At 66.0% G+C, this 23,258-nt stretch overlaps 7 protein-coding genes across 7 annotated transcripts in view; 1 reads left to right on the top strand and 6 right to left on the bottom strand.

Moving 5' to 3' along the window:
* Positions 1-4,522: 4,522 nt before the first annotated feature.
* On the bottom strand, positions 4,523-6,064 carry EMIHUDRAFT_195902 (hypothetical protein; the record flags this gene model as incomplete). Its single annotated transcript, XM_005770303.1, has 4 exons — positions 4,523-4,730; positions 4,880-4,971; positions 5,404-5,463; positions 5,765-6,064. The coding sequence occupies 4 exons, from the start codon at positions 6,062-6,064 to the stop codon at positions 4,523-4,525; spliced, it is 660 nt and encodes a 219-aa protein (XP_005770360.1).
* Positions 6,065-7,801: 1,737 nt separating this feature from the next.
* On the bottom strand, positions 7,802-8,224 carry EMIHUDRAFT_308457 (hypothetical protein; the record flags this gene model as incomplete). The annotated part of the gene is made up of 1 exon (XM_005770302.1): positions 7,802-8,224. The coding sequence occupies one exon, from the start codon at positions 8,222-8,224 to the stop codon at positions 7,802-7,804; it is 423 nt and encodes a 140-aa protein (XP_005770359.1).
* Positions 8,225-8,368: 144 nt separating this feature from the next.
* Positions 8,369-9,079, bottom strand: EMIHUDRAFT_61503 (hypothetical protein; the record flags this gene model as incomplete). Its single annotated transcript, XM_005770301.1, has 1 exon — positions 8,369-9,079. A coding segment is annotated over one exon (711 nt), but the record flags the coding sequence as incomplete, so codon positions are not given.
* A 5,520-nt stretch (positions 9,080-14,599) lies between these two features.
* On the bottom strand, positions 14,600-15,715 carry EMIHUDRAFT_195898 (hypothetical protein; the record flags this gene model as incomplete). The annotated part of the gene is made up of 2 exons (XM_005770300.1): positions 14,600-15,132; positions 15,247-15,715. The coding sequence occupies 2 exons, from the start codon at positions 15,713-15,715 to the stop codon at positions 14,600-14,602; spliced, it is 1,002 nt and encodes a 333-aa protein (XP_005770357.1).
* Positions 15,716-16,243: 528 nt separating this feature from the next.
* Positions 16,244-18,090, top strand: EMIHUDRAFT_447880 (hypothetical protein; the record flags this gene model as incomplete). Its single annotated transcript, XM_005770299.1, has 6 exons — positions 16,244-16,583; positions 16,777-16,833; positions 16,898-16,952; positions 17,525-17,559; positions 17,657-17,738; positions 17,804-18,090. 6 exons carry the CDS (start codon positions 16,244-16,246, stop codon positions 18,033-18,035), a joined length of 801 nt encoding a protein of 266 aa, XP_005770356.1. The 3' UTR covers positions 18,036-18,090.
* Positions 18,091-19,025: 935 nt separating this feature from the next.
* Positions 19,026-21,944, bottom strand: EMIHUDRAFT_195896 (hypothetical protein; the record flags this gene model as incomplete). Its single annotated transcript, XM_005770298.1, has 7 exons — positions 19,026-19,577; positions 19,646-19,693; positions 19,795-20,199; positions 20,361-20,522; positions 20,606-20,993; positions 21,265-21,704; positions 21,852-21,944. 7 exons carry the CDS (start codon positions 21,942-21,944, stop codon positions 19,026-19,028), a joined length of 2,088 nt encoding a protein of 695 aa, XP_005770355.1.
* Positions 21,945-22,370: 426 nt separating this feature from the next.
* The window catches only part of EMIHUDRAFT_447879 (hypothetical protein), a gene marked incomplete at its 5' end in the record, with an annotated part of 3,773 nt that continues 2,885 nt past the window's right edge, over positions 22,371-23,258 (bottom strand). Inside the window, 2 exons of the mRNA XM_005770297.1 lie at positions 22,371-22,742; positions 22,994-23,056. Coding sequence (XP_005770354.1) covers positions 22,515-22,742; positions 22,994-23,056 — 291 coding nt within the window. The 3' untranslated portion in view covers positions 22,371-22,514. The remainder of the gene's footprint in view (positions 22,743-22,993; positions 23,057-23,258) is intronic.

The raw sequence follows: 23,258 nt of genomic DNA, 5'->3' as shown, positions 1-23,258 counted from the left end.
CACCCAACATCCCAGGCGGGATCAGAGAGAGACTCCGCACCGGACACCGCCCGGGCACAGACCCCCTACCCGTCGGACTACGCCTGGACCCCTCACAGAGCAGCCCACGCACAGGTCACGCATCGGCAGATTTGACACCTGGTTCAGGCGTAGACAGCACACACTGGTCACAGTTGCATAGCCCTGCCGGGGGGGACGAGTTCGCAAGGTTAATATTAAAGAATACAAAGTGGTGACAACCACTGAGTTCTCAGTGGACGACGAGCGTCGACTGAACAGAAGAGCGTCCCCGCGACGCCTCGGTGCCACCCACCGGGTGTGACCATCCGGATCAGCCTGCTGCGCCCTCCGTACGCAGCAGTCCCCGCGATGGCCCACAGTCCTCCGTCGCCTGGTTGAACCCCCTCCCCCCCCCGTTCTCGTACTCGACCATGCCCCCTCAGTGGCGTAGTCCACCCATTCCACCCTCCCACCTTCCACCTCAGCAATCATCGTCCACCATCTCGCATACCAGCATATCGGTCTCTCTCTCTCTCTCTCTCTCTCTCTCGAGCGGGCAGGGGAGCTGCTGCCGGGGGGCGCGCACCTTGTGATTTTTGGGTCAAAATCGTCCCGATTTCATAATGTTCGTTCGTACGTGCATCCGCGGCGCCCAGCGCGGTGCCAGCGGCTCCCATACCTCTAAGAAGGTGGGGGACGACAGTCGTGGCCTTGTTTTGGACGTTACGTGCCGCCGAAACTTGATCACCGATCACCGTCTGAATAGATAAGTCCTATACAACTCTCCAAAGGCCGGTGATCGGTGACCAGGTGATCGGCCGGTGATCATGCAGCTAGTGGGTGGTGCTCCGGCCACCGTAAGGACGGTCAGGCTACGGTCAGGAAGTAGGTTTGAGTTCACACTCTCCCACACTTAAAATCCCCGTTTGTCGATAAGCGATAACGGATAAGGCAATTCAACACGAATGGTTAGTTCCTGCTCGCTGCTCGGCCATGCGGTAGCGTCTGGTGATGCCGCCCCTGCGCGGCTCGCTCGGCAGCAACTGCGCCGCGCAGCGCAGGTTCGAGGGTCGCGGTGGGTGGGTGCACCGGAAGACGTAGCGGTCGAGAAAGCGCTCAGCGACCGCGTCTCGAGGATGGAGCCGTCGCGCGGACCTGACCGGCCGACCGGCAGTAGCAGCAGGCGCCGGAGGGCGCGGGAGGCAGCGGCGACACCTCGGGCCAGAAGCGCGAGCCCTAGGCTGGTGAGGGGGGCCGCTCATGGGTAAACGGCTCTGGGACTTAGCTAAATCGCGCATCGAAATCGGGACGATTTTGCCAGGGCACCGTCACAAGGTGTACGCCCTCTCGGGAGCGCTGTCAGCGGTGGGCCACCTCTCGGCTCACGCCGCTGACCCAAGCACCCAACTGCATGCGTGGCGGCGCCGGCGGCGCAGTCAGAGTACAGAGAAGGAGAGAGGGTGCACAGGCTGTGCGCACCGCGGCCGGGACGGTGTGAGAGGCTCGTCGCAAGCACCGCTCAGCGGCGAGGGGGAGGGCGGTGGCGGCGGCGGCGAGGCGCGAGGCGGTGGCAGCGGTGGTGCGGACGGCGGGATTGACAGGGGAGGCGGCGGCCACGAGCGGAGCGGCGGCGAGAGGGGGGCAGCGGCGAGGCGCGCCGGCGAGCGAGGCGCCCGCGCCATCAGAGGGACGCCGCCGCGAGATGGAGGGCGGCGGTGACGGAGGCGAGGGGCGAGGCGGCGGCGGCGGCGGCGGCGGCGAGAACGGCGGCACCGAGTTTGTCTCGGTGAGCGGAGCGGCGGCGGGAGGAGGAGCAGCGGCGGCGCTCGCTCGCTGTTGAGCGCTTTTGAGCCTGGGATCCCATGCCACTGCGACCGGCGTGCCCGGGAACGGAGATCGCGCGCGCGCCGCATTCACGACGCGCGCGCGATCTTCGCGGAGTCGGGTCCCCAGAGGGAAGCGGTCTTTTCGGCCGACGTCCAGCGGCGCGCAAGGAAGCAGGCGCAGCGCCGGCGGTGTCGCGCTGCATGGGCCAGCAGGGAGCAGTGGCGAGGGGCGGCGGGCTCGGACGTCCACCGAGTCGCTCCGCGCGCCAGGCGGAGCGCGCGCGCGGGCCAGGAGGCTCTCGGCAGGCTGAAGAGGACATCTGCGCTTATTGCGTGGCGGGCGGGACTCCACTTTGAGTACAGTAGCGCGAATCCGCCAGGATTCTCGCCAGCTCTGCTGAGGGGTGGTGCTGGGCTTCGTGCGGCGCTCGCCCTGCAGGCCGTAGGCCTCTGTGCCACATCATCTACTTCACATCACGAGGCGTCGAAGCTAATGAGATTCAGTCCCAATTATTGGCAGACTTGCGCCCGTCGGCGCATTCGAGTGTCTGCCCTTCATCGCTCGCACGCCTCGCCATCACCTCTCAGTCGCCTCCCGCCCACCACGCCCTGGCGACTGTGTTCTGTACTGATGTTTGATTCCACCCGAGAGGATGCTCCGGGTGCGTCTTGCGGGTATCTCCCTGTCCCTCCGCCTGTCATGTGCATGTCTGCTGCTGACTGTCGTGTGTGATGTCGGTCGTCTGGGGGGGGGGGCAAGGTGCATCGCCTCCCTCCCCTCACTCAACGCATGTCAGGCTTGGCCGCCGCACCCGCGGCGGCGAGGCTGAGGGTCTCTCTTCGGTTTGTACCGCAAGAAGGACGCATTACTCAATACAACCTCTCCCTCTCTACCTCCTCTACGCGAACAGCCGCGTCGAAGTACGGAGGGGCCCTTTGCAGAGTTCGGCACACGCCTCCCTACCGGTATAAATACCGGGGGAGGTATTTTCATTTCTCCGCTGGGTGCGCTTCTTAGCTCCCCGGCCCTGGATGTGCGGTTGATGACTGCACTCCAAGTGCTCCAAGTGCTCCAATTCTGCTGCTTTGGCACCTCCTGATATAATGCTGAGCGGGGCGGAGGCATGTGGGTGGTGGAGGCGGCGGCGGACGACGTCTACTACCTGTTCGCCCCCTGTGGTAGCTTAGCGATCAGGGAGGATCTACCTGTTCGGCCTCGAGCGCTCGAGGGCGCTAGGGACGGAGGGAGAGAGAGGGCGGAGCGAGCAGAGAGAGTCTCAGGGGGGAGAGAGGGAGAAAGTTGAGAGAGTGGAGAGGGAGGAGAGAGAGAGAGGAGAGCCTTTGAGCCTTGGCACCAGCCAGGCAGTTGAGTTGGCCCTGGCACCAGCCTTGGCAGTTGAATTGGCCTTGGCACCAGCCTTGGCGGGCGGGCACGCGGGACATGCACAGCCACAGGCGCCAAGGGGCGCAGAACCGACCTAACCCGTCGGAGGTGGCAGCGGGACTGGCGCGCACTGGCACTAACACAGGTACACCAGCGGAGAAGAATTTTACGAGGAAATTCCCACACTGGGCAAGGGTCGAGGGCAAGGGACTGGTGCGCACTGGCACTAACACAGGTACACAACGGAGAAGAATTTTACAACAAAGCTCCCTCGCACGACACTGGGTATGTTGTTAGTACACTGGGAGAAGAATTCAACGCCGACTGTGTAATCACCCCTTTACTAGTGTGCCAAACGTCCAACTGGGCGAGCGAGCATCCGGCGCAGGCCGGGCCGGGGATCACCAGCGAATGCACGGTGCAGTACCCGGGGGGGGGGGGGGGGCACATGTGACGCTCTCTAGCTGATCTCCGTCCGTTACTTCAGTGCCCGCCATTATTTCGTCAGGACTAACGTTATAAGATGAAATTTCCAGCCGCCTCTCACAGACAAGGAGTCATAGTTGCCACCGCGATCAACAAGGCCTCTCGAAACCTCTCTCTCCTTCGTCTTCCTTGCGCCCATGCCGGTCCCCTTCACCCTCGCGCACATCGACGGCCCACAACCGCCCACTCCGCAGCGGCGGCACAGCAAAGGCGAGGCCGGACCCACGGTCTTGGATAATGGCACCCGCCTGCCGCTTGTCAGCAGCGCCAAGCCACAGTGGCCACGGGGTCCCACGAACTTTTCCCTGCAGGGCGAGCAACCACGCCTCAACCGGCTGCGCCGCTTTGGACTCTTCAGCATCTAAGCTCGCCTCACTGCTTCACCATCGGACGCCATTGGCATTGCCTTGAGTGTGCGCAGTCGCACATGTGACGAGCATGGACCATGGTGATTGGTGTGTGGTGTGAGATGGTGTGGTGTAGAAAGTTTCGTGGTCTGGTTCATAGTAATTACTTCCTCGTACGCACAACTGGCGGGCCACCGAGCCGCGCCGCGTGCGGAGAACCGAGCGAATCAGCGAGAACCCGGGCAGTCACGCGTCGCATACGGTGCGATCGAAATACGCGATCGGCTTTATCCTACTATCTTTTTAAAGATGTGGACGTAAGGGCTAAGGCGCTCTACGCCGCTCGCCGCGTGTGTGGAGCTATTGCCACGCTCGCGAACCTTACCGTGTTACGCCAGTCTCACTCCAGCACACGCTGACCATGACCCACGCAGAGCGTACAGCCGCACACCGTCTGGGGACGAAAAACTAGACAGCCCCTACGTGGCCAAGGCGCCAAAGACGACAGGGGCGACGGAGCAGGTGATTAGCACTCCTAGCACGTCCATGACCACCTGGATAGTGGTGGACGCGTGTGCCGCGTCGATCTTTGCGGCCTGCAGCAGCAGCGGGAGTAGGGTGCCGAGCACAACTGACGTGCTAACGATGAGGAAGAGGGAGGCGGAGATGGCGGCGGCATCGGCGAGCCTGGAGCGCGAATGCCGGCGGTGTGAAGACAGTCCCGGCGTGCACTGCGTTCAGAGCGCCGAGCGACGCGAAAGATGGGGAGAGGTGGGGGGTGTCCCGGCATCTAGAGGGCGGCGAGCGTTGCGTCGAAGGCGACGACGCGCACAAACCCGGCGACGACGAGGATAAAGGCGAGCACCGCCGCTCGCAGCAGCTCGTCCGACACGATGCTGCGCGTGCGCTGCGTCGGCCGCGGATCAACCTCTCCGGTGGCGAGGCCGCGGATGATTCGCACTGCCGCCTGGACGTGTCGTGGACGTGTCGTGGACGTGTCGTGGGCGTGTCGTGGACGTGTCGTGGACGTGTCGTGGACGTGTCGTGGACGTGTCGTGGACGTGTCGTGGACGTGTCGTGGACGTGTCGTGGGCGTGTCGTGGGCGTGTCGTGGACGTGTCGTGGGCGTGTCGTGGACGTGTCGTGGGCGTGTCGTGGACGTGTCGTGGGCGTGTCGTGGACGTGTCGTGGGCATGTCGTGGACGTGTCGTGGGCATGTCGTGGGCATGTCGTGGACGTGTCGTGGACGTGTCGTGGGCATGTCGTGGCATGTCGTGGACGTGTCGTGGACGTGTCGTAGGCATGTCGTGCACGTGATTCGCGCGGCCGCCTGGTTGCCGGCGTTCCCGCCCGCGCCGACGAGCATCGTCATGAAGAAGATGACCGTCGGGTGCTCGAGCAGCAGAGACTCGTTCTCCGCCTGGCGTGGTTGGGCGCGGCACATCGCAACATCGCAAGAGCCGTTGCGTCAGGGTGGCTCGGTGCGAGCAGGCGGTGTGGACTGCGTCTTCAGAGGGCGGAGCAGGCTTCTCTCGCAGCGCGTTGGCTTGCTCGCGTACCCGACTTGGTGCTGATGATTCCAGGTGCGGGGTGAGAGGGGCGGCTCGAAGGTCCGACACGCCGCGCCTCGCGATGGCGGGCCTCCGTGTCGGCTCGCCCCGGGCGCGAGGAGCGTGTGTGTGCACGTGTGGGGCCACCAGCACTACCCTCCGTGGACTCACCAGCACCAGCGAAGATGCGCTCTGGCACACGAGCAGCCCGAGCAGCCACGAGGCGCGCGTGCGGAGGGAGGACGTCCAGCCGCCGCCGTCGTCGAGCAGTTCGCAGAGCCCCTCGGTCGACTCCGCACGCTCTTCCAGCTCCGCCACGCGCGCCCGCAGCAGCTCGTTCTCCTCAGCTAGCGTGGCAGCACTTTGCGCGCCATCGAGCCGGCCCGACACGCTGGCGGCGGACGGCAGCCGCAGGACCGGAGAGCGGCCCGGTGTGGCGAACGTATGGGCGATGAGAGGTAGCACCAGCATTACCAGAGGAGGTCGGTGTCGGCCGAGAGTGGCTGGCGGCGATGGCAGCCCCCACCAGCGTTTCGTTTTTTCTCACACCACGTGCCTCTGGACCTCCGTTCACGTGCACGAGCTTCTTGAGCCACCCACCCACCCACCCACCTCACGGCCCGGCTGAGGCTTGGAACCACCCACCCACCCCACCCACCTCACGGCCCGGCTGAGGCTTGGAACCACCCACCCACCCCCAGCCCCACCCACCTCACGGCCCGGCTGATGAGGCGAGGAAACCCACCCCCACCGAACGACCCACCCCCACCACCCAACCAACCGTCCCGGCCACGGGAGACACAAGCAAGGTAGCAAAGCACCCAGCCTCGCGCGCCTTATACAGCACAGCCTGACCCACAGCCGAGGGTTAGGGTTAGGGTTAGGGTTAGGGTTAGGGTTAGGGTTAGGGTCAGAGAGTTCAAGCCGTTGTGCAGCTCCTAAGAACGGGCCGCTTCGGGTCGGAATGGAGGAACCAGCGGTCCGTTGACGCGAAAGGAAAAATTAGACCGCGCCACCTGCTCACTCTGGCCCTGGTAATGCCACGCACACCGCATGGTTCTTGCGCAGCAAGATTGGGCGTCTTCTGCCGCAGTCCCTTTGATGGCACTCTCGACTTCCTGCAGCTGCACCCTGGCGGCCCGTGGCTCCGCCGTCGGCTCCGCCGCGAGCGGCGACGGTGAGGCCGCCGGGGCTCGCCTATACCGGCTAGTGTGGAGCTCTCAGTGTGGTTGCGTGTTTTACTAGTGATGCTGCACTAGGCGGCCCGTTTTTAGCAAAAACCAGATACCACATCGCGTGTGGTCATCGAAAAACCGCATGTTCGCCCGTCTGGGACCTCTTCGTACGGCTCCGAAAACCGCTCCTTAACGCCGACTACGCGGCCCGGCGGTCGATCTGCGCCTTCTCAGCGGTGGAGCGGATGTGGGCGGTACGTGCGGACCGCGTGGTGCTGCGATGGTTTGACGAGTGCGACTCCCAGCGTCGACTTTGCGACCCCACGGAGCCTCTGCTGCTTCGGGGGGGGGGGGGGGGTCTGCAGACCACCCGGCCGAACTTCAGAGTGTAGCGGTGCTCCTCAAATACCGCGGCGTGAACAGGCGGACGTCTTCACGCTCGGCTTCACGATGAACAACATCACGATTTCCAACACGGGCGGCCGCGACGCCGACGCCGTCCGCGCGACCCACGCCGGCGCGGCGGCTCCTCACGGGTGGCCCGCGCGTGAGTAGGCGGCCGCAAGGAGATGGAGTCCATGCTCGCCTTCTGCGCCCGATGGGCGAGGAACGCGTGCCTGGCCGAGCTCGAGAGCGCAAAGCACGCGAAGCGCTTCGTGCCGACTAGTCGGGGGGGGGGAAGTGCGCAAGCGAGAGAGAGAGAGCGAGAGAGGTTGGAGAAGCGCGTGTCAACTCGAACGAGATGTCCGAACTCCCACGAACGGCGCAAGAGGGCCCGCAGCGCAGCGCGAGAGGCATGCGAGGAGAGGGAGTCGTTCGCTATTTATGATGAGAAAAAACCACGCGCTGCGCCGCCGAAACAAAAGCGGCTCACACGATCATTCATAGTTTAACGATTCGCAGCATTCACACGCTATCGCGTACTGTGTAATCGTATATCAGCAGTCACCGCACGCACACACCCTGGGCCGCACCGGCGTGGGGGATAAAACATGCAAAACGCATTCACGTACTACCGGTAATGTCTTATGAGCTACGAGCTGCCAGCGCCCCGCCCCTCGCCCCGCGGCCTCCCCCGCCCGCCCCGCCCGCCCCGCCCTCCCCGCCCGCCTCGCCCGCCTCGCCCGCCGACCACCGCCGCGGCACCAGCGGGCGGAGGGTGTGGCACAGCGCGAGCGGGCGGCTGGTGGACAAACGTCGCCTGCTCTGCCACCTGTGTCCCAATTGCGGCGAGCGGCAGCGCCGGCTTGCGGCAAGCCGGGCAGTTGGTGTCGCGCTCCAGCACGCGCGGCGCACACGTCTCACAGTACAGCGCATGGCCGCACGCGAAGCGGACCGAGCGCGGCGCGTCCCAGCAGAGGTCACACTGGCGCTCCTCGGCCCGAGCCGTCTCACCCACTTCCCCCGCTGCTTCGACTAGCGCCTCCAGCCGCGGCAGTGCGTCTGCGAGCGGCATCCGCTTCGGTTTCCTCTCGTACGCCAGCCCGACCACAAGCCTCGCCAGCTCCTCGGCCTGCGCCGCCGACCAGCCCGCGTCGGCCGCCGCGATGCCCTCCTTCGCGGTGTCGGGCTCCTCCAGGGCAGCGTAGCACTCGTCGAGGAGGCCGACGGCGCCGCGGCCGGTCAGGGCGACAAGCAGAGTGATGCCGAGCGCAAAGCCGTCGGTCAGCTGCGACGCCTGCCCGCTCTGCGAAATGATCGAGTCCATGTACCCAAGCTTGCCGAAGAGGCGCTGCGTCGACAGGTGCGACACCTGTCCATTGCTGCCGGCCGTCGCGTCTGCCGCGCGCGCGAGGCCCACGTCGGCGAGGTAGCCGTTGCCGCGCTCGTCGAGCAGGATGTTGCCCGCCGAGACGTCGCGGTGCAGGATCATCGGAGAGCGCGTGTGCAAGTAATGTAGCGCGCTCGCGGCGTCGCGCAGCACGCGGAGCCGTGCGGCAGAGGAGAGCGGCGGAGGCGGCGTCTCGAAGCCGAGCATGCGGAGCCGCTGCAGTGCGGCTGGCGAGCGGTAGAGGCGGTCCTCGAGGCTGCCGCCGCGGCAGAGGGGGTAGACGAGGCACGCTCTCGCCGGCGCCAAGCAGACGCCGAGGAGAGGGAGCAGGGACCGGTGACACGCCGCGCTGAGCGTGCGCACCTCGCTCTGCAGCTCGGCGAGGCCTTGGGCGCCGACACCGACCAGCGCCGTCTTGACGGCGAACCCGCAAGCGACGCGCAGGAGCGACGGCAGCGCGTCGCAGCGGTAGACGCGCCCGAAGCCTCCCTCGCCCACCTTGCGCGCCTCGGCAAAGCCGTCCGTCGCTGCGATGAGCTCGTCGAGAGGGACGGCGGCGGGCGGCGCGGCGGCGGCGGCGAGGGTGGCGACACTCGCCGAAGCCACCGCTGCCGCCGCCGCTGCCGACGGCTCCGCTGCCGCCGCCTCTTGAGCCTCCGCCGCCGCCACGGCCGCGACGGCCGCCTCTACAGCCGCCACCTCCGCCGCCGCCTCCGCCGCCGCCTCCGTCGCCGCCCTCTCCCTCGCTTCTTCCCTCTCCCTTGCCGCCTCCTCCCTTGCCCTCGCCTCTGCCTCCTCCCTTGCCCGCGACGCCGCCTCCGCTTCCTCTGCCGCCCGCGCCGCCGCAATCTCTGCTACCACCCGATCCGCTTCCTCCGCCACTCGCGTCTCCTCAGCCGCCCGCGCCTCCTCCGCCGCCCGCGCCTCGTCCGCCGCCCGCGCCTCCTCCGCCGCCTGCCTCGCCGCCGCCTTCTCCTCCTTCTGCCGCTGCCGCTTCAGCGCCCTCGCCTCGCGGGTCCTTCGCTCCGCCAGCTCGTCGCACAGCCGCCGCGCCGCCCGCAGCGCCTCCGAGCCGTCGGCGGCTTCGACGTTCGCGTTGATCACCGCCCTGAGCGCCTCGAGATCGGCGTCGCCTCGCTCGCACGCCTCCACAGCCTCGCGCAGCGCCGCCTCGGCAGCATCGCGCGCCTCCGCCGCCTCCGCAGCCGCTGCCACCTCGCGTGCGGCCGCCGCGGCCGGTTCTGCCACCGCCGTCTCCCGCTCTGCTTCTGCTGCGGCCGACGAGTGCTCCTCGAAGGCGCGCACGCACTCGGCGAAGCCCTTCTCCTTGGCCAACTGCAGCGCCGTCTTGCCGCTCGTGCTGCGCGCCGTCGCGTCTGCGCCCGCCTGCAGCAAGCGCCGCACGACGGCGGGGTGGTTGCGGCTGGCGGCGAACATCAGCGCAGTGTAGCCTTTGCTGTTCTGCAGGTCGAGCTCCGCCCCGTGCTGCAGCAACTCGACCACCCGCTCGTGGCCGTGGGCGGCGGCGTACATCAGCGCGGTGTTGCCGCCGCTGTCCTGCAGGTTGATCTCCGCCCCACCACGTCGTATCAGCAAGTCGACCACCCGCCCATGGCCGTTGGTGGTGGCGTTCATCAGCGCGGTGCCGCCCTCGCTGCTCTGCAGGTTGACATCAGCGCCGCGCCGAATCAGCAAGTCGACCACCCGCTCGTGGCCCCGGAGGGCGGCGCCCACCAGCGCGGTGGTGCCGGTGCTGCTCTGCAGATCGATGTCCGCGCCGTGCTGCAGCAGCAGCTCGACCAGCCGCTTGTGGCCGTGGACAGCGGCTTTCATCAGCAGCGTGAGGCCGCTCGCGTCGCCTCTCTCGGAGTAACTCTCGTACGTCGCGTTGACCTTCCCGCCGCCCTCGAGCCACGCCAGCACCGCCTCCTCGTCGCCTCGCTCCGCCGCTGCCACGACCTCATCGGAGACTGCCACGACACCGCTCGACGCCTGCTCCGCCGCCACATCTGGAGATGGCGTCTTCGCGACTCTCGATCCAGCCGAGGAAGCGCCGCCGGAGGAAACGCCGCCTGCGCCTGCGCCGCCGGCTACCGCCGCAGTGGGCCGTCCCGCCACGACCGACTCCTTGACGTGCTGCCTGAAAGCCTCGACGCACTCGGCGTGGCTCTGCTCCTTGGCAAACTGCAGCGCCGTCTTGCCGTTCGCACTGCGCGCCGCCGTGTCTGCGCCCGCCCGCAGCAAGCGCCGCACGACGGCGGAGTGGTTGAAGCAGGCGGCGTGCATCAGCGCGGTGGAGCCGAGGCTGTCCCGCAGGTTGACCTCACCGCCGTGCTGCAGCAGCAAGTCGACCACCCGCTCGTGGCCGTTGAAGGCGGCGCCCATCAGCGCGGTGACGCCTTTGCTGCTCTGCAAGTTTACCTCAGCGCCGCGCCGAATCAGCAAGTCGACCACCCGCTCGTGGCCTGCGCCGGCGGCGGGCATCAGCAGCGTGATGCCGCTCACGCTGCCTCTCTTGTACGTCGCGTCAGGCCGCCCGCCACTTTCAAGCCACGCCAGCACCGCCTCCTCCTCGCCTCGCTCAGCCGCTGCCACGACCTCGTCGGCGACTGCCACGCCACCGCTCGACACCGCTGGCGACAGATTACCCGGCCGCACCCGCACGCTCTCGCCGCCGCCCTCGAGCGCCACAGCGTACCGCCCGCCCTCAAAGCTCAGCGCCTCGCCCCGCTGCCCGTTCAGCTCGGGGCGGGAGGAGAGCCCGCCGAGCTCGACTCGCTGCCCAAGCAGCGGCGCGTCGGCAGGCGACGTGCCACACACTGACTCAGGCATTTGGCGCCTCCAACGAGAATTTTACAACAAAACTCCAACGAGAAAAAGAATTCTTAACACGCCTCTCTCACAGCACACTGGCACGACAAGGGCGCAGACTGGCGCGGACTGGCACACACACAGGCTCACCACCGGAGCCGCCTAGGCGACTCCGTTAAGAACGGCAATGCACTCCGCACCACCGGTGGCAGCGTCAGTGCTAGGTGGATGCGCCGGCCGACGTGTCGCACAGGGACCGCCCAACTATGGCTCAAATCTTGCTTGGGGACGGCTCGATCGACCCGTGGACCCGCGCCGAGCGGGCTGAGGCGCGGCCATTTGCCGAGCACGTTGCTACTGAGAGGCAAGCTCTTCACAGTTCTGGCTGTGAGTAAAGCCGTAGGAGCGAGCGGCCAAGCTTAGCGGCAAGGCACAGCGAGGGCGGAATCGCTGCTAGGTTCTGACGCCTCAGAACAAGTCCTCGCTGCCATACTTCAGGCGCGACTTGCGGCGGCGGGTCCCCTCCGATGAGGTGTCTTTCTTGTCTACACGGCTATCCAGCTCGCTGCACGGGGGCGAGTTTTGGAGGTGTGGGCTCGGCGACACCGCGCAGAACCCCGCCGTGGCAGAAGCGGCTCCAGTCGCAGTCCTCCAGACGCTGGCTGTCTTCAGCTTATCCCAAGGCTCACAAAAGACATACGGCGCGACCCAATCAGAGTCTGAGTCAGCGTCTCTAGCTAGCTGGGAGCTGGGTTCAGCAGCCTCGCGATGCGGTTCTGCCTAGACCGGACGCGGAACCATCCACATCATCACTGGCTCGCGGCAGTAAGGGCACTCTCGCATCAGCTCAGAGCATGGCCCGCAAGCACACAGGTGCCCGCACGGAACCGCAGCATGCGACTTGACTCTCGCGAAACACACGATGCACGTGGTCTCGCCCCCCATCGTGGACTCGGGGGCAGCCGGCCGCCCCGTGTCGAGGCCGGCGTCGGCTAGTGAGACGGCAGCAAGCGGCTCGGTGACTGGCAGATGCTGCTCCGCCGCCTCTCCCGCCTCCGGCTCGATCAAGCGCTCGATTGCGCCGACCCGCTCCTCGAGGCTGCCCTCGGTCGCCGCGCCGAGGCTCGCCTCCAGCCGATCGACACGCCGCGGCAAGTCCCCGCCGCCGCCGGTCGACTCACTGCTCACCGCCTCCTCGCACCGCGACACCCGACGCGCCAGCGCCTCCTCCGCATCCACCTCTGACCGGAGCAGCGCCTCTGCCAGCTCCGCATCCTCGCGCAGCGCCGCCCGCTCTGCCGCACCCGCTAGCTCTGCCGCCTCCCGCTCCGCCCGCCTCGCCGCCTCCTGCTCAGCAGCCAGCTGCGCCGCCCTCTCCTCCTGTGCGCGAACCTCTGCCGCAGCCCGCGCCCTCCGCTCCTCCTCGAGCGCGAAAGCAGACGGCGCCTTCTTGGCCTTATTGTTCTTCGCCTTGGCGTCCTTCTTGGCCGCCGTTGCCTCCGCCGCCTTTGCGCGCCGCCTCGCCTTCTCCTCCTCCGCCCTCCTGTCCGCAGCCTCCTTCTCGCGCCGCGCTGCCTCTGCCTGAGCGGCTTTGCGCGCCGCCGCGGCCGCCCGCTGCTCCTCTCGCTGCGCCTCCTCCGCCGCAAGCCTCTCCGCCTCCCTCGCCCGCAGCGTCTCCTCTGCTGCCGCGCGCTCAGCGGCCAGCTTCGCCTCCGCCTCCGCCGCAATGGCTCGCCTCTGCTCCTCCAGCGCCGCCGCGTCCGCCGCTCGCCGCGCCTCGTCCGCCGCTCGCTCTGCTTCGCGCTGTCGTGCCGCCTGCTCGCGCTCTCGCGCCGCCGCCGCCTCCTCCCGCTCGCGCTGCTCGCGCCGCCTCTTGGCCTCTAGCGCCTTCTCGGCCGCCTTCTCAGCCGCCTGCGCCTCCCTCAGCGCCGCTGCGTGCTCTGTGAGAGCGCGCACGCACCCGGCGTGGTCCGTTTCAGGAGCACTGGCGGCGTCGGCAGTAGCTAGCACCTTGGCCGCCTTCTCCTTGGCGATCTCCAGCGCGGACCAGCCGTCTGCAGAGCGAGCCTTTGTATCCGCGCCAGCCCGAAGCAAGCGATGCACGACGGCGGGGTGGCCTTGGAGGGCGGCGATCATCAGCGCTTTGCCGCCGTCGCTGTTCCGCTGGTTGACCTCAGCGCCGTGCCGTATCAGCAAGTCGACCACCCGCTCGTGGCCGCTGTGGGCGGCGAGCATCAGCGCGGTGCCGCCGTCGCTGCTCTGCAGGTTGATCTCAGCACCGTGCCGTATCAGCAGGTCGACCACCCGCTCGTGACCGTGGTGGGCGGCGAGCATCAACGCGGTGCAGCCGACGCTGTCCTGCAGGTTGACCTCAGCACCGTGCCGAATCAGCAGCTCGACCACCCGCTCGTGGCCTCTGACGGCGGCGTCCATCAGCGCGGTGTCGCCGCGGCTGTTCTGCAGGTTGACATCCGCCCCACGCCGGAGCAGCAGCTCGACCATCCGCTCGTGGCCTTTGGAGGCGGCGCCCATCAGCAGCGTGATGCCGCTCAAGCCGCCTCTCTCGTACGTCGCGTTGACCCGCCCGCCGCCCTCGAGCCACGCCAGCACCGCCTCCTCCTCGCCACGCTCCGCCGCCAGCACGGCCGCGTCGGAGCAGCTCAGGGATCCTGCGCCGGTGCTAAGCTCGCGTGCACTCGGCGGGCCGCCAAGCGCGCGTGCACTCACCATCACTGGGTTCCAACTTTTTGGGCAGGGGGGCCCGCGACGATACGCCCGGGCATGGCTGGCAGGCTGGCCTGTGCACGGGGAAGCCGGGTTCGAGTCGTCAAACAGCGGAGGCGTGCCGAGGCCCGAGCCCGAGGGGACCCGGAGGGAGTAAGTCGCAAGCACGCGGCGAGAGTGCCATGCGCAAGCACACGGCGCGAGAGACGCCGGCGTGACTGCCACGTGCCCAAACATGTCACGGGGCGCCAGCGTGTCCGCCTCCACCCGCGTGGACCGCCTCGTGTCCGCCTCGGCGCCGCGGTCCATCGCCACGTCGTCTCGTTTCCTCTCATCGCAGCCGCTGAAATAGTCAGTCGAACCTTTAGAATTCTCTGGTGGGTGCAACACACGTAGTGTGGTATTGACCAAGGGTGGTGCTCACGCGAATAAAGGGAGTCGACGCGATGTGCAAAGCATACAAGAAGGGGAGAAAGAAGAGCAGAGTGTGGGTGTTTCGTCTTTCAACCTTTCTATTTTTCTTTGTTATGCGCGAAAGACTGCTGATGTGTTATGCGGCAGCGAGAGCGGTGACGTGATACGTTGCCGTAATTTCAACGCATAGATAAAGAGCCGCACCCAGTCATCCGGCGGGCCAGGCAGACAATAATGAAGGCAGTCGCCCTTCCCCTGGTGGCGATCGCGCCGTCCGATGGTGAAGTTGTAGATGTCCACAATCGACACGCGCGGGCGAGCCACTTTGCGCAGCACCGCAACCGCCAGACTATTCTGTGAGGCGAATTCATCCCAGTGGTATGGCAGCGGGCTGTTGACAAAGCGTTCTGTCGAGGGTGTTGGGGTCGTGAATCGATCGCAGCCAGGGTGACCGGGGAGGGTGGTTCGCCAAAAAGCAGCGACGTGAGGATAGGAGCTCAGTCGACTGGCAAAAGTTGTGGTCTCGATGAGAAGTGTGGCAGGATCGACGTAGTGACTGCCGCGATTAAAGAGAGCAACGTCTGATCGCGAGATGATGTCCCAAAACGAAGAGCAATACTCGCACGGTCCCTTCTGGATGTCCCCTTTCTCAATAAGCCGGTCGTTGCGAATGTATCGGAGGCGAACTCGTCCTCGGCAGAGCATGGCCGACACCACTGGCCGTCGTCGATTGCATTGATCTGACTCTGAGGGTTGACTCGAATTGTCGCCGTAGGTCAGGACGAGGGAGGCGAACATTTGAAAGTTTAAGCTGTCGCCGACTATGGTAATGTTGGTGACCTTGTTCCGCGCCGCAATGTCACCGCACAATGAGAGGGAGTAGATGTCAGACACGGCATGCTCACAGTTTGGCGCGTGTGATCTCCACAGCCAATTACCGTATTGCCGCCTGCTGCCGTGCCGGTCACACGAACTCTGCCAAGCGTCCATCGGCCTGTATGGCCGTTCGTGAAAATGCGGGCCTTCAATCCACTCTCCGCTTTGGAAGCAGGCCAGTGGTGCCGTGCGCACAGAGGGTGCAACCTCAAGCACAGAGGGTGCAGCCGCAGGCGCTGGAGCATCGCCTCGCGGGCAGCGGTAGCGCGCCAGCCAGTCGGTCGGGGCGCGGACGACGCTTCCAGACGCAGTGAAGCACTCCCGGCGGGGCTTGCGGGCAGGCACAGACATAGAAGAAGAAGAGTTGGTTTTCAAAAATCTCTCTCTCAGACATACGCGCGCGGCAAAATAGCACAAGGTTCGGCGTCGGACAAACAAATTCCTGTCGGCGCTTACTTCTCTGACACGCTGCGCTGCACGGAGCAGGGTTTGTCTTCGGCTCACGCCAGGGCGCTCGTAGGCTCGTTGCTCCTCCGTCTCTTTGTACAACTGTATCTTCCATACTGCATTTAGAGAGATTTTTTGTTCTGCATTTATCAGAAGACTTTGTTTGGAAGGACGAAGAAAGAAAGAAAAGAAAGCACGTGACAGCGTTCCGTGATTCTTCTTCGAGTCCGCGCCCTTGTCGTGCCAAAAAAAAAGGACCGCTCGCAGAGGACCATTGGGTTTGTACTATTAACAACGAAGGCGCTCTCAAAAAAAAAAAATCGAGAAAGAGTCCTTCTTCCAGGTCTAAGAATCTTCCAGGTCACAGCAAATGCAGCGTTGTCTGTCGTCCTCCACACCGCTGTGGCATCACGTCCGCTAGCTAGTACCAATATGCTGTCCCTCATTGCCTGGCTCCCCTCCTGGCAGAGCACGCAGCCTCGAGCCGGCCGTTTGGTCGGTCCGCTCGCCTCCGAAGCCGCTGCTGCGCCACCGTCTGTGCTCATCTCTGAGGCCGAGGTAGCCGACCTCGAGCCTGCCGTCGCCCTGACCGTGCGCGCCTTCTTCGGCACGCTCGGCCGCGAGCGAGGCTTCAATAACGCGCGCGCAATCGCGTTTTCCCAGCTCTCGGCCGAACAGGCTGCCAGTCTCCGCGCGATAATCTGCTCTGGCACCGCCCTCAAGGCCACGGCGCCAGACGGGAGGCGGCGCCGCATCGGCGGCTCATCTCGATGTACATCGACAGCAACTGTTCGTCTACCTGCTAGGCTGGTCGGGTTTGTCGCCGCCACGTCCGCCAACGGTGGCCGAGCGCTGCTACTGACAAACCTCGCAGTCGCACCAGCCGAGCGGCGCCACCGTCGCCTCGGCCGCCAACGGAGAGAGGGTTCCGAACGGTGTGTGTTCACGAGTGTGGCTGTGAGCAGGCGGCGGCGCCTCGGCCGCCGGCTGGTGGAGAGGGTACTCGAATCGGCGGGATGCAGGCCGTTGCTCGAGGTGGAGACGGGGCGAGATTGCCCGAGATGACCCGAGGTTGCCCGAGATCAGGCCGACCCTGCTCGAGGTGGAGAAGAGCAATCGCGCGGCCGTCGGCTTGTACGAGGCGAGTGCGGCGTGGCAGGGGGCGGGCGGTCCACAGCCGCTTTTTGATCCCCTGCCCGCCAGCTTGTCATTCGCAGGCGTGCTGCTAGCTCCATACCTTCGTCCCGCTAGAGCTCCAAGCCGTGTGTCTCGCGCCCTGCGGCGGGGGGGAGCGGAACCTCTTCCCAAGAGCACCACTCTCCAAGCCGTTGGGTCCACACCTTCATCCCGCTCACTAGCCTGGCGTCGAGTCTGGGTGCTTGTCGCCTACTACAACTACTGCTCGCAGGCAGCTGGCGGAGTGTCTTGTGAGAGTTGTGTGTGTCTGCGTGTCGCTCCAATGTGACCGTCATCTCCTGTCTCGCGTCCACCCATACCGACCTGGCGTCCCAGTCCGAGCCTCTGGCTGCTCCTCACCTCATTCCCTACCTCCCTAGACGTGCGGCAACAACAGACACTTATGGCTCTCTGATGCCCAATGCGTGCACTCGTCCCTCTCTCTGTATGTGTGGGTTCGTGTGTGCGGGGGCCCTCCTTGTCTCTGCCTAGACAGTGTGAGGTAACACCTACCTACCTACCTACCTACCTACCTAGGCGTGCGGCTTCGAGGTGGCGGCGGAGAAGGAGGGCAGCCCGGCGCTAGATGCTTGACAGCCCTTCTCCCGATGCCACTCCGCTCGATGCCACTCCTTTTGGATGCCGCTAGATGCGCCTTCTCTTAGCAGATGCCACGCCTCGAAGCTGCAGCTGCATTCGACACTGCGCGACCCCGTCTCCGCACCCTCAGCTGCTCCCCGCGTCTCCACCGGCAGCCAGTACCGACGCACACTCAACTCTTCGTCCCTCAGCTCACGTGCTCTCCCACGCAGGCAGCCGGTATGCGGTCGACTGGTGGCGCGGTCGCGTCTTTGCGGCGACGTCTCTCCTCGTCATGCGCCATGGAGGCAAGCCGGGGCGCGGCGAGGGCGGAGGGGCGGAGGCGGAGGCAAGAGGCGCGGTTCGCGCGGAGGCCTCGGGGGTGGTGGACAGTGCCGCAGAGGCGGGCGGCGCCGCGACGTGTGACGTTGACAACCCGACCGGCTTGTGCGTTGACAAGGGCTCCTAGGAGGCCGCGCCGAGATGTGCGTCCGATGAGTGACAGTGATGACATGTACAAAAAAGCAAAGGGGGAACGGCGGCAGAAGGTGCGCGGTGCTCGGCCCTCTCGCCGCAGCGTATCCGCAACGGATTAGGTAGGTGTTGCAGGAGCGGTAGAGGGTGTGGACCGTGAGAAAACAAAATCCGGGGCCGCGACCCACCTCGCCACAGACGGTCCCGCGCCTCGCCGCTATGACGGGGACACACCCCGCACCGTCCGCTGTGTCCCCGTCTTTGTCCGGAGTGAATACTCCAACGCGCTCGTCGGTGACGGTGTCCCCCGATTTCGCCGCGCTCGGCGAACCTCGACAGCGCTTTCGGTGGCATGCAGCTCTTTGCGCCTGAAGCCTGGAGTGAAGCTCCTCTGCTGCTCACACACTCTGCACAGATGGCACAGCCCACTGTGCGGCTGCCACAGCTGTCACAGCGATGGGCTCGCCCTCACTGGCCCTCAGTCAGTTGTGCTGCGGCTTGTGTGAGCGACACTGCTCGGCGACTGCCGGCACACTGTGAGACCATGGGTGTGAGGTAAAACCACGCTACCAGCGCTTGGTCACATCAGCCCTGAGGTCAGATCCTTCTCCTCTGTTGATGGTAACACTTGTCTACTCGCTGGAGCCGAGCAGGAGGGCTTGGCGCACAACCCCTGTTCAACTCAGGGTCCACACCCCGTATACAGCGGAGACCGGAGTGCGGAGAAGCGGAGCTGGGCGCTGTGCGCGCAAAAGCAGCCACGCGGCGGCAGGGGTTTCTGCTTTCTCCTGCCGGGGAGTCGTGGAATGCAGTTTCTAAAACGATACATCACGCCACAGATAGAAGCGCAAACAGGACAAGATACACACAACTACAACAATAATCAAGGGAAAGAGACTCTCAGCACTCCGGTGCGAGACTACAAAGAGCGGCTCTCGGTGAAACCGAAGTAAGCATGCGAGGGATACACACTCCGCGTACAGGCTCAGACGAACTGGCGCTCGTCGGGCGAGGGAAGCGAATCGCCGCGCCGCGAGGGACGCACCAGCGGCTCCCCAGTCAGCTCCGTGTGTAACTCTGGCGGCCTCGGAGACGAAGGCATCACCGCGTCAACCCCACGATCGCCGCCGCCGCCCCGTGCAAAAGCCGGCGCTGCGATCCGCGGCGAAGGCGGGCCCATGCCGCCGCCACCGCCACAAAAAGCGCCAAGCCTAGTCCCGGCACCCGTGAGGGAGAAGGCGTCGCGCGACGCCGAGCGGGCAGCACACTTGTACGAGCTCTCTGCGAAGTCCGTGTCCTCCTCTCCCTCGAGCGCCTGCGCGAGATGCGACTGCGCCGGCTCTACCCCTGCGCGCGGCAGCCGCGAGGCGAGCGCTTCTCCCGGGAGCCACCGCTCGAGCACGCACGAGCCTCCTCCGCCGCAAAGGGGCGAAAAGATAGCGAGCAAGTCGGACTGCCGCCGCCGCACAACCGCCTCGTCGTCGGCGCTCAAAGCACGCGTCGGCGGGGCGCGCAAGTCGGCATCCTTGAGGTGGACCTGCGGGGAGACATTGCTCGAGATATTGGAGAACTCGCTCTGTTGATCTCTAGGCCATACTAGCGGACCTCAAAGAGGATAGCCGAAGCGTACTGGTGCGAGCGAAAGTCGAGGACCTGAGGCAACGTGCGGAGGACCACTGGGTAAGGGCCGAGCTATTCCCTGTTGCATCAAGCTGGATCCCCGCGCAGATCCCAAGTGCAAAGGGACGCTGCACGCGCGCCTCGAGGCCGTGCTGCCGAATCAGATCCATCAGCCGCACGCTCAGCCCCCACGCTGGTGGCGCCGACGTGCGCAGCCGAAAGAAGACGGGCGCTGTTGACACGTCCACCACCGGCCCCGCGCGCGCGCCAGCTCGTCGCCCCCCCTTGATGGCGTCGAGGATGGCGCGCTCTTTCCGCCTCTGCGAGCCGCGGAGGGCGGCGCGCGCGAGCACCGGCGCAATCACCACCGACGCGAGGACCGCGAGCAGCAGCGCGGCGAAGGTCGTCTGGTCGAGCAGGCCGCTGTTGAGCGAGGCGGTCGCGACGATGAAAGCGAACTCACCCCACGCGGCCATGGTGAGGCCGACCGTTAACACATTGGCGCGCGATGCAGGTACCACCAGCAAGCCCGACGCGAGCTTGCCGAGGCCGGCGCAGCTGGGGAAGGAGCGGGGAGGGGGGTGGGGGGAGGGGGTGAAGCGGGTGGGCGTGGCGACGTGATTCGGTCGTGCGATCGAGCTCCGCAGCACCTGAAAAGTGCGGCACGGCCAAAGACGGTGGCGGAAGCAAAGGAGCGGACCGGGACGATGAATCCGCACGTGGCAGCGAAGAAGAGCTTGACGAGCCACGACTGTAGCCGCTTGACCTGCTTGATCCACGCGTCGTGCAGCCGCGGGATGGTGCAGCAGGAAAGCCCGGCCAGAAAAGCGCCGAGCAAATGACTGGACCCGAGCGAATGCGCCTAGAGGGGGCGTGGCACGTCGCGGCGTACGTCTCGAAGGCTCTCCAGCTCTCCAGCGGAGCAAAGGCGCGCGCCAGAGGCACAAAGACAGCCGTGACTAGCAGCAGCAGCAACAGCAGCGCCCGCTCCTCGGCGGCACGGCCCCCGCTCCGCAGCTGCGCAGGAGCGACCCGCTCGGCGAGCCGGACAAGACGCGGGGTCCCATGCTTTGCGATGACCACCGCCGCCGCCATCAGCCCAACCGAGGCGACCGCCGGCGCGACCATCGATGCGGGCGAGGCGTCCGAACCGAGCGCCTGCAGCAGAGTGAGCAGCAGCAGCGCGATCACGTCGTCCAGCACGGCGGAGGCGATGATCAGCTGGCCAACCGGCGTGTTGAGCGCGTCCGCGGCGCGGAGCACGTTGAGCGCGATGCCGATGGAGGAGGGCGCAAGCGTGCACCCCGCGGCGAGGCTGGCGAGAGGGTCGAGCCTACCCGGTGGGAGCCGGCGGTCAAAGGTAGCGTTTTCGCGTGCGGTGCTGCAGCCCTGGCGTGGCCATGCGCGTCTGAACACATCTCGACTAGGAGGCGGGGCTCACGCGGCGTGAGCGCAGCTGTCCATCGCACTGCGGACCACCGGGAGGACACGGGGATGCTTGCCTCTCACAGTTACAGGGCTAGGATTTGGCATCTGTGCGGTCGAGCCCGAGCACGGCGCGGCCAAGCCCGGCGGCGATGCACACGGGCAGGCAGGTGCCACACAGGGCGATTGCGACACCGCGCGGGCCGACGGTGCGCATCATTGGCAGGTCGGCGTCGAGGCCCGCCTCGAGCACCTGCGCCGGCATGCGCAGACGCATGAGATTCCGTCGGTGGCTGTGTCGCAGCGCTCTCTGTGCGCTGCGGGTGGACAGGAGTTCAGAGCTCGCCGCAGCCGCCTTCTGGATTCCGATGCCTGGCGTCCACTGGGAGCGGCGCACGGCGGAGGGGCGGCAGCGGCGCACCAACAGCAGCAGTCCGACTTCTCCGTAGAGCATGAGCGCTTCGGCGAGCGGAACAACGTCGAGGAGTGGCGGCCCCATCACAAGGCCCACGGCAAGCTCGCCCACCAGCGACGGCATCCGCATACCCGCCGCCGCCTTGCCCCCCACCCACACGGCAATCAGGAAGAGGAACGACATGACCACGTCGTCAAACTCGACCTGAGAGTGGTGGAGTGCACGCGACGTGAGGGACTGGCAAGACTCGCGGCGTCCGCCCTTGCGGTGGTGCAAGGGCTTTTGCTCGGTGAGCGGGCTTCAGCTGTCAGGCTAGGGTTGGGAGGGGCGCAGTACGGGGTCATGCCGAACCTCAAGGCCGTGTGCATGCTCAAAGCCAGCGTCGACGTCGGCTGTGTCTGCCGAGGTTGCTGAGAGGGCCCGGGCCATGCCTCGCGCCAACATTGTGGCCCTCGCCTCGCGTGCCAAGCCGGGGAACACGGGCGGAGACGACGACGGGCTAAACGGGCTAAAACCGCGGCCGGCCTACTTTGTGCCGTTCACGTGAAGGGGCGAGCGTGGTCTGGCTGAGTGACCGCGTTACGGCGATTCCCGCGGGTTTACGGGGGGCGAAACCCGGGGTGGACTTTACTGGGAGAGAGAGAGTAAGCTAAAAGTACGTACTGGAATATATTCTGGGCACTGGGGACATATCCGCGTCGATATTCTGGGGGACATATCCCAGTACAGATCCGATACGGGGGTGCCCCCCGCCCCCCGGACACCACTGACCACAGACCAGAACTATAGAAAGGGGAAAAGGAGGGGGTGAAAAGGAACAGTCGCTCCCGCCCGTGCGATCTTTGTGCACAAGGTTCTTTGTCGAGAGGATGGCGCGGTTCACCCCTCTCAATGTACACAGGAAAATACAACACATTGGGCGCATCACACGTGCGTAACTGTCGACACAGCGCTGGCGACGTGGCGTGACCCTCAACTTTGCATGCCAGCTTCCTTCCCCACCGGCCCTCTCGCCTACTCGCCCCGTCGGTGTCCCTGGCCCGTAATTGGATCGTCGATGGTGCCGCAGAGCCGGCGCGTGATGTACTCGAAGGCGTTGATCGGCGCGTACCGGGGCGGGTTGCCCTCGCCGCTGCAGCCGGGCAGGCACTGCACGAGCGTCGCCTTGTTCGGGTTGCAAAAGAAGGCAATCGAGTAGCGCGCGGGCACCTCCTCGCCCTCGCGGCGCGGGTCGCAGAGCACCTGTGCTCACACAGATCAGAGAGCAGATTGGCCGAGAGGAGCCGAGAGTGGCCGCGAGGAGCCGAGATTGGCCGAGAGGAGCCCGAGAGTAGCCGAGAGGCCGAGAGTGGCCGAGAGAGTGGCCGAGAGGAGCCGAGAGTGGGAGAGAGTGGCCGAGGGCCACAGAGCACCCGGTGCGGCGTCGAGCGCAGCACATCGTTCGACCAGCGCATCATGCAGTCTGCGATGTTGACGATGATGCCTCCCGCCACCGGCGGAACGAACACCCACTCTCCGTCCTTGCGGCACGCCTCGAGCCCGCCCTGGTCCGCCCACTGGGTGAGCAGCGTGATGGAGCCTACTCCACGCGTGAGGCGTCGTCACTCGGCCCTTAGGCGCCGCACCGCCGGGTCGAGCAGCGTCTGTTCGGGAGGGAGGCAGGGAGGGAGGGAGGGAGGGAGGGAGGGAGGGAGGGAGGGAGGGAGGGAGGGAGGCAGGGAGGGAGGGAGGGAGGGAGGGAGGCAGGAAGGGAGGGAG

The sequence above is a fragment of the Emiliania huxleyi genome, assembly GCF_000372725.1.
Source record: "Emiliania huxleyi CCMP1516 unplaced genomic scaffold EMIHUscaffold_4, whole genome shotgun sequence".
In the NCBI taxonomy this organism is placed as follows: Eukaryota; Haptophyta; order Isochrysidales; family Noelaerhabdaceae; genus Emiliania; species Emiliania huxleyi.
This window is presented reverse-complemented; position numbering and strand designations above follow the sequence as displayed.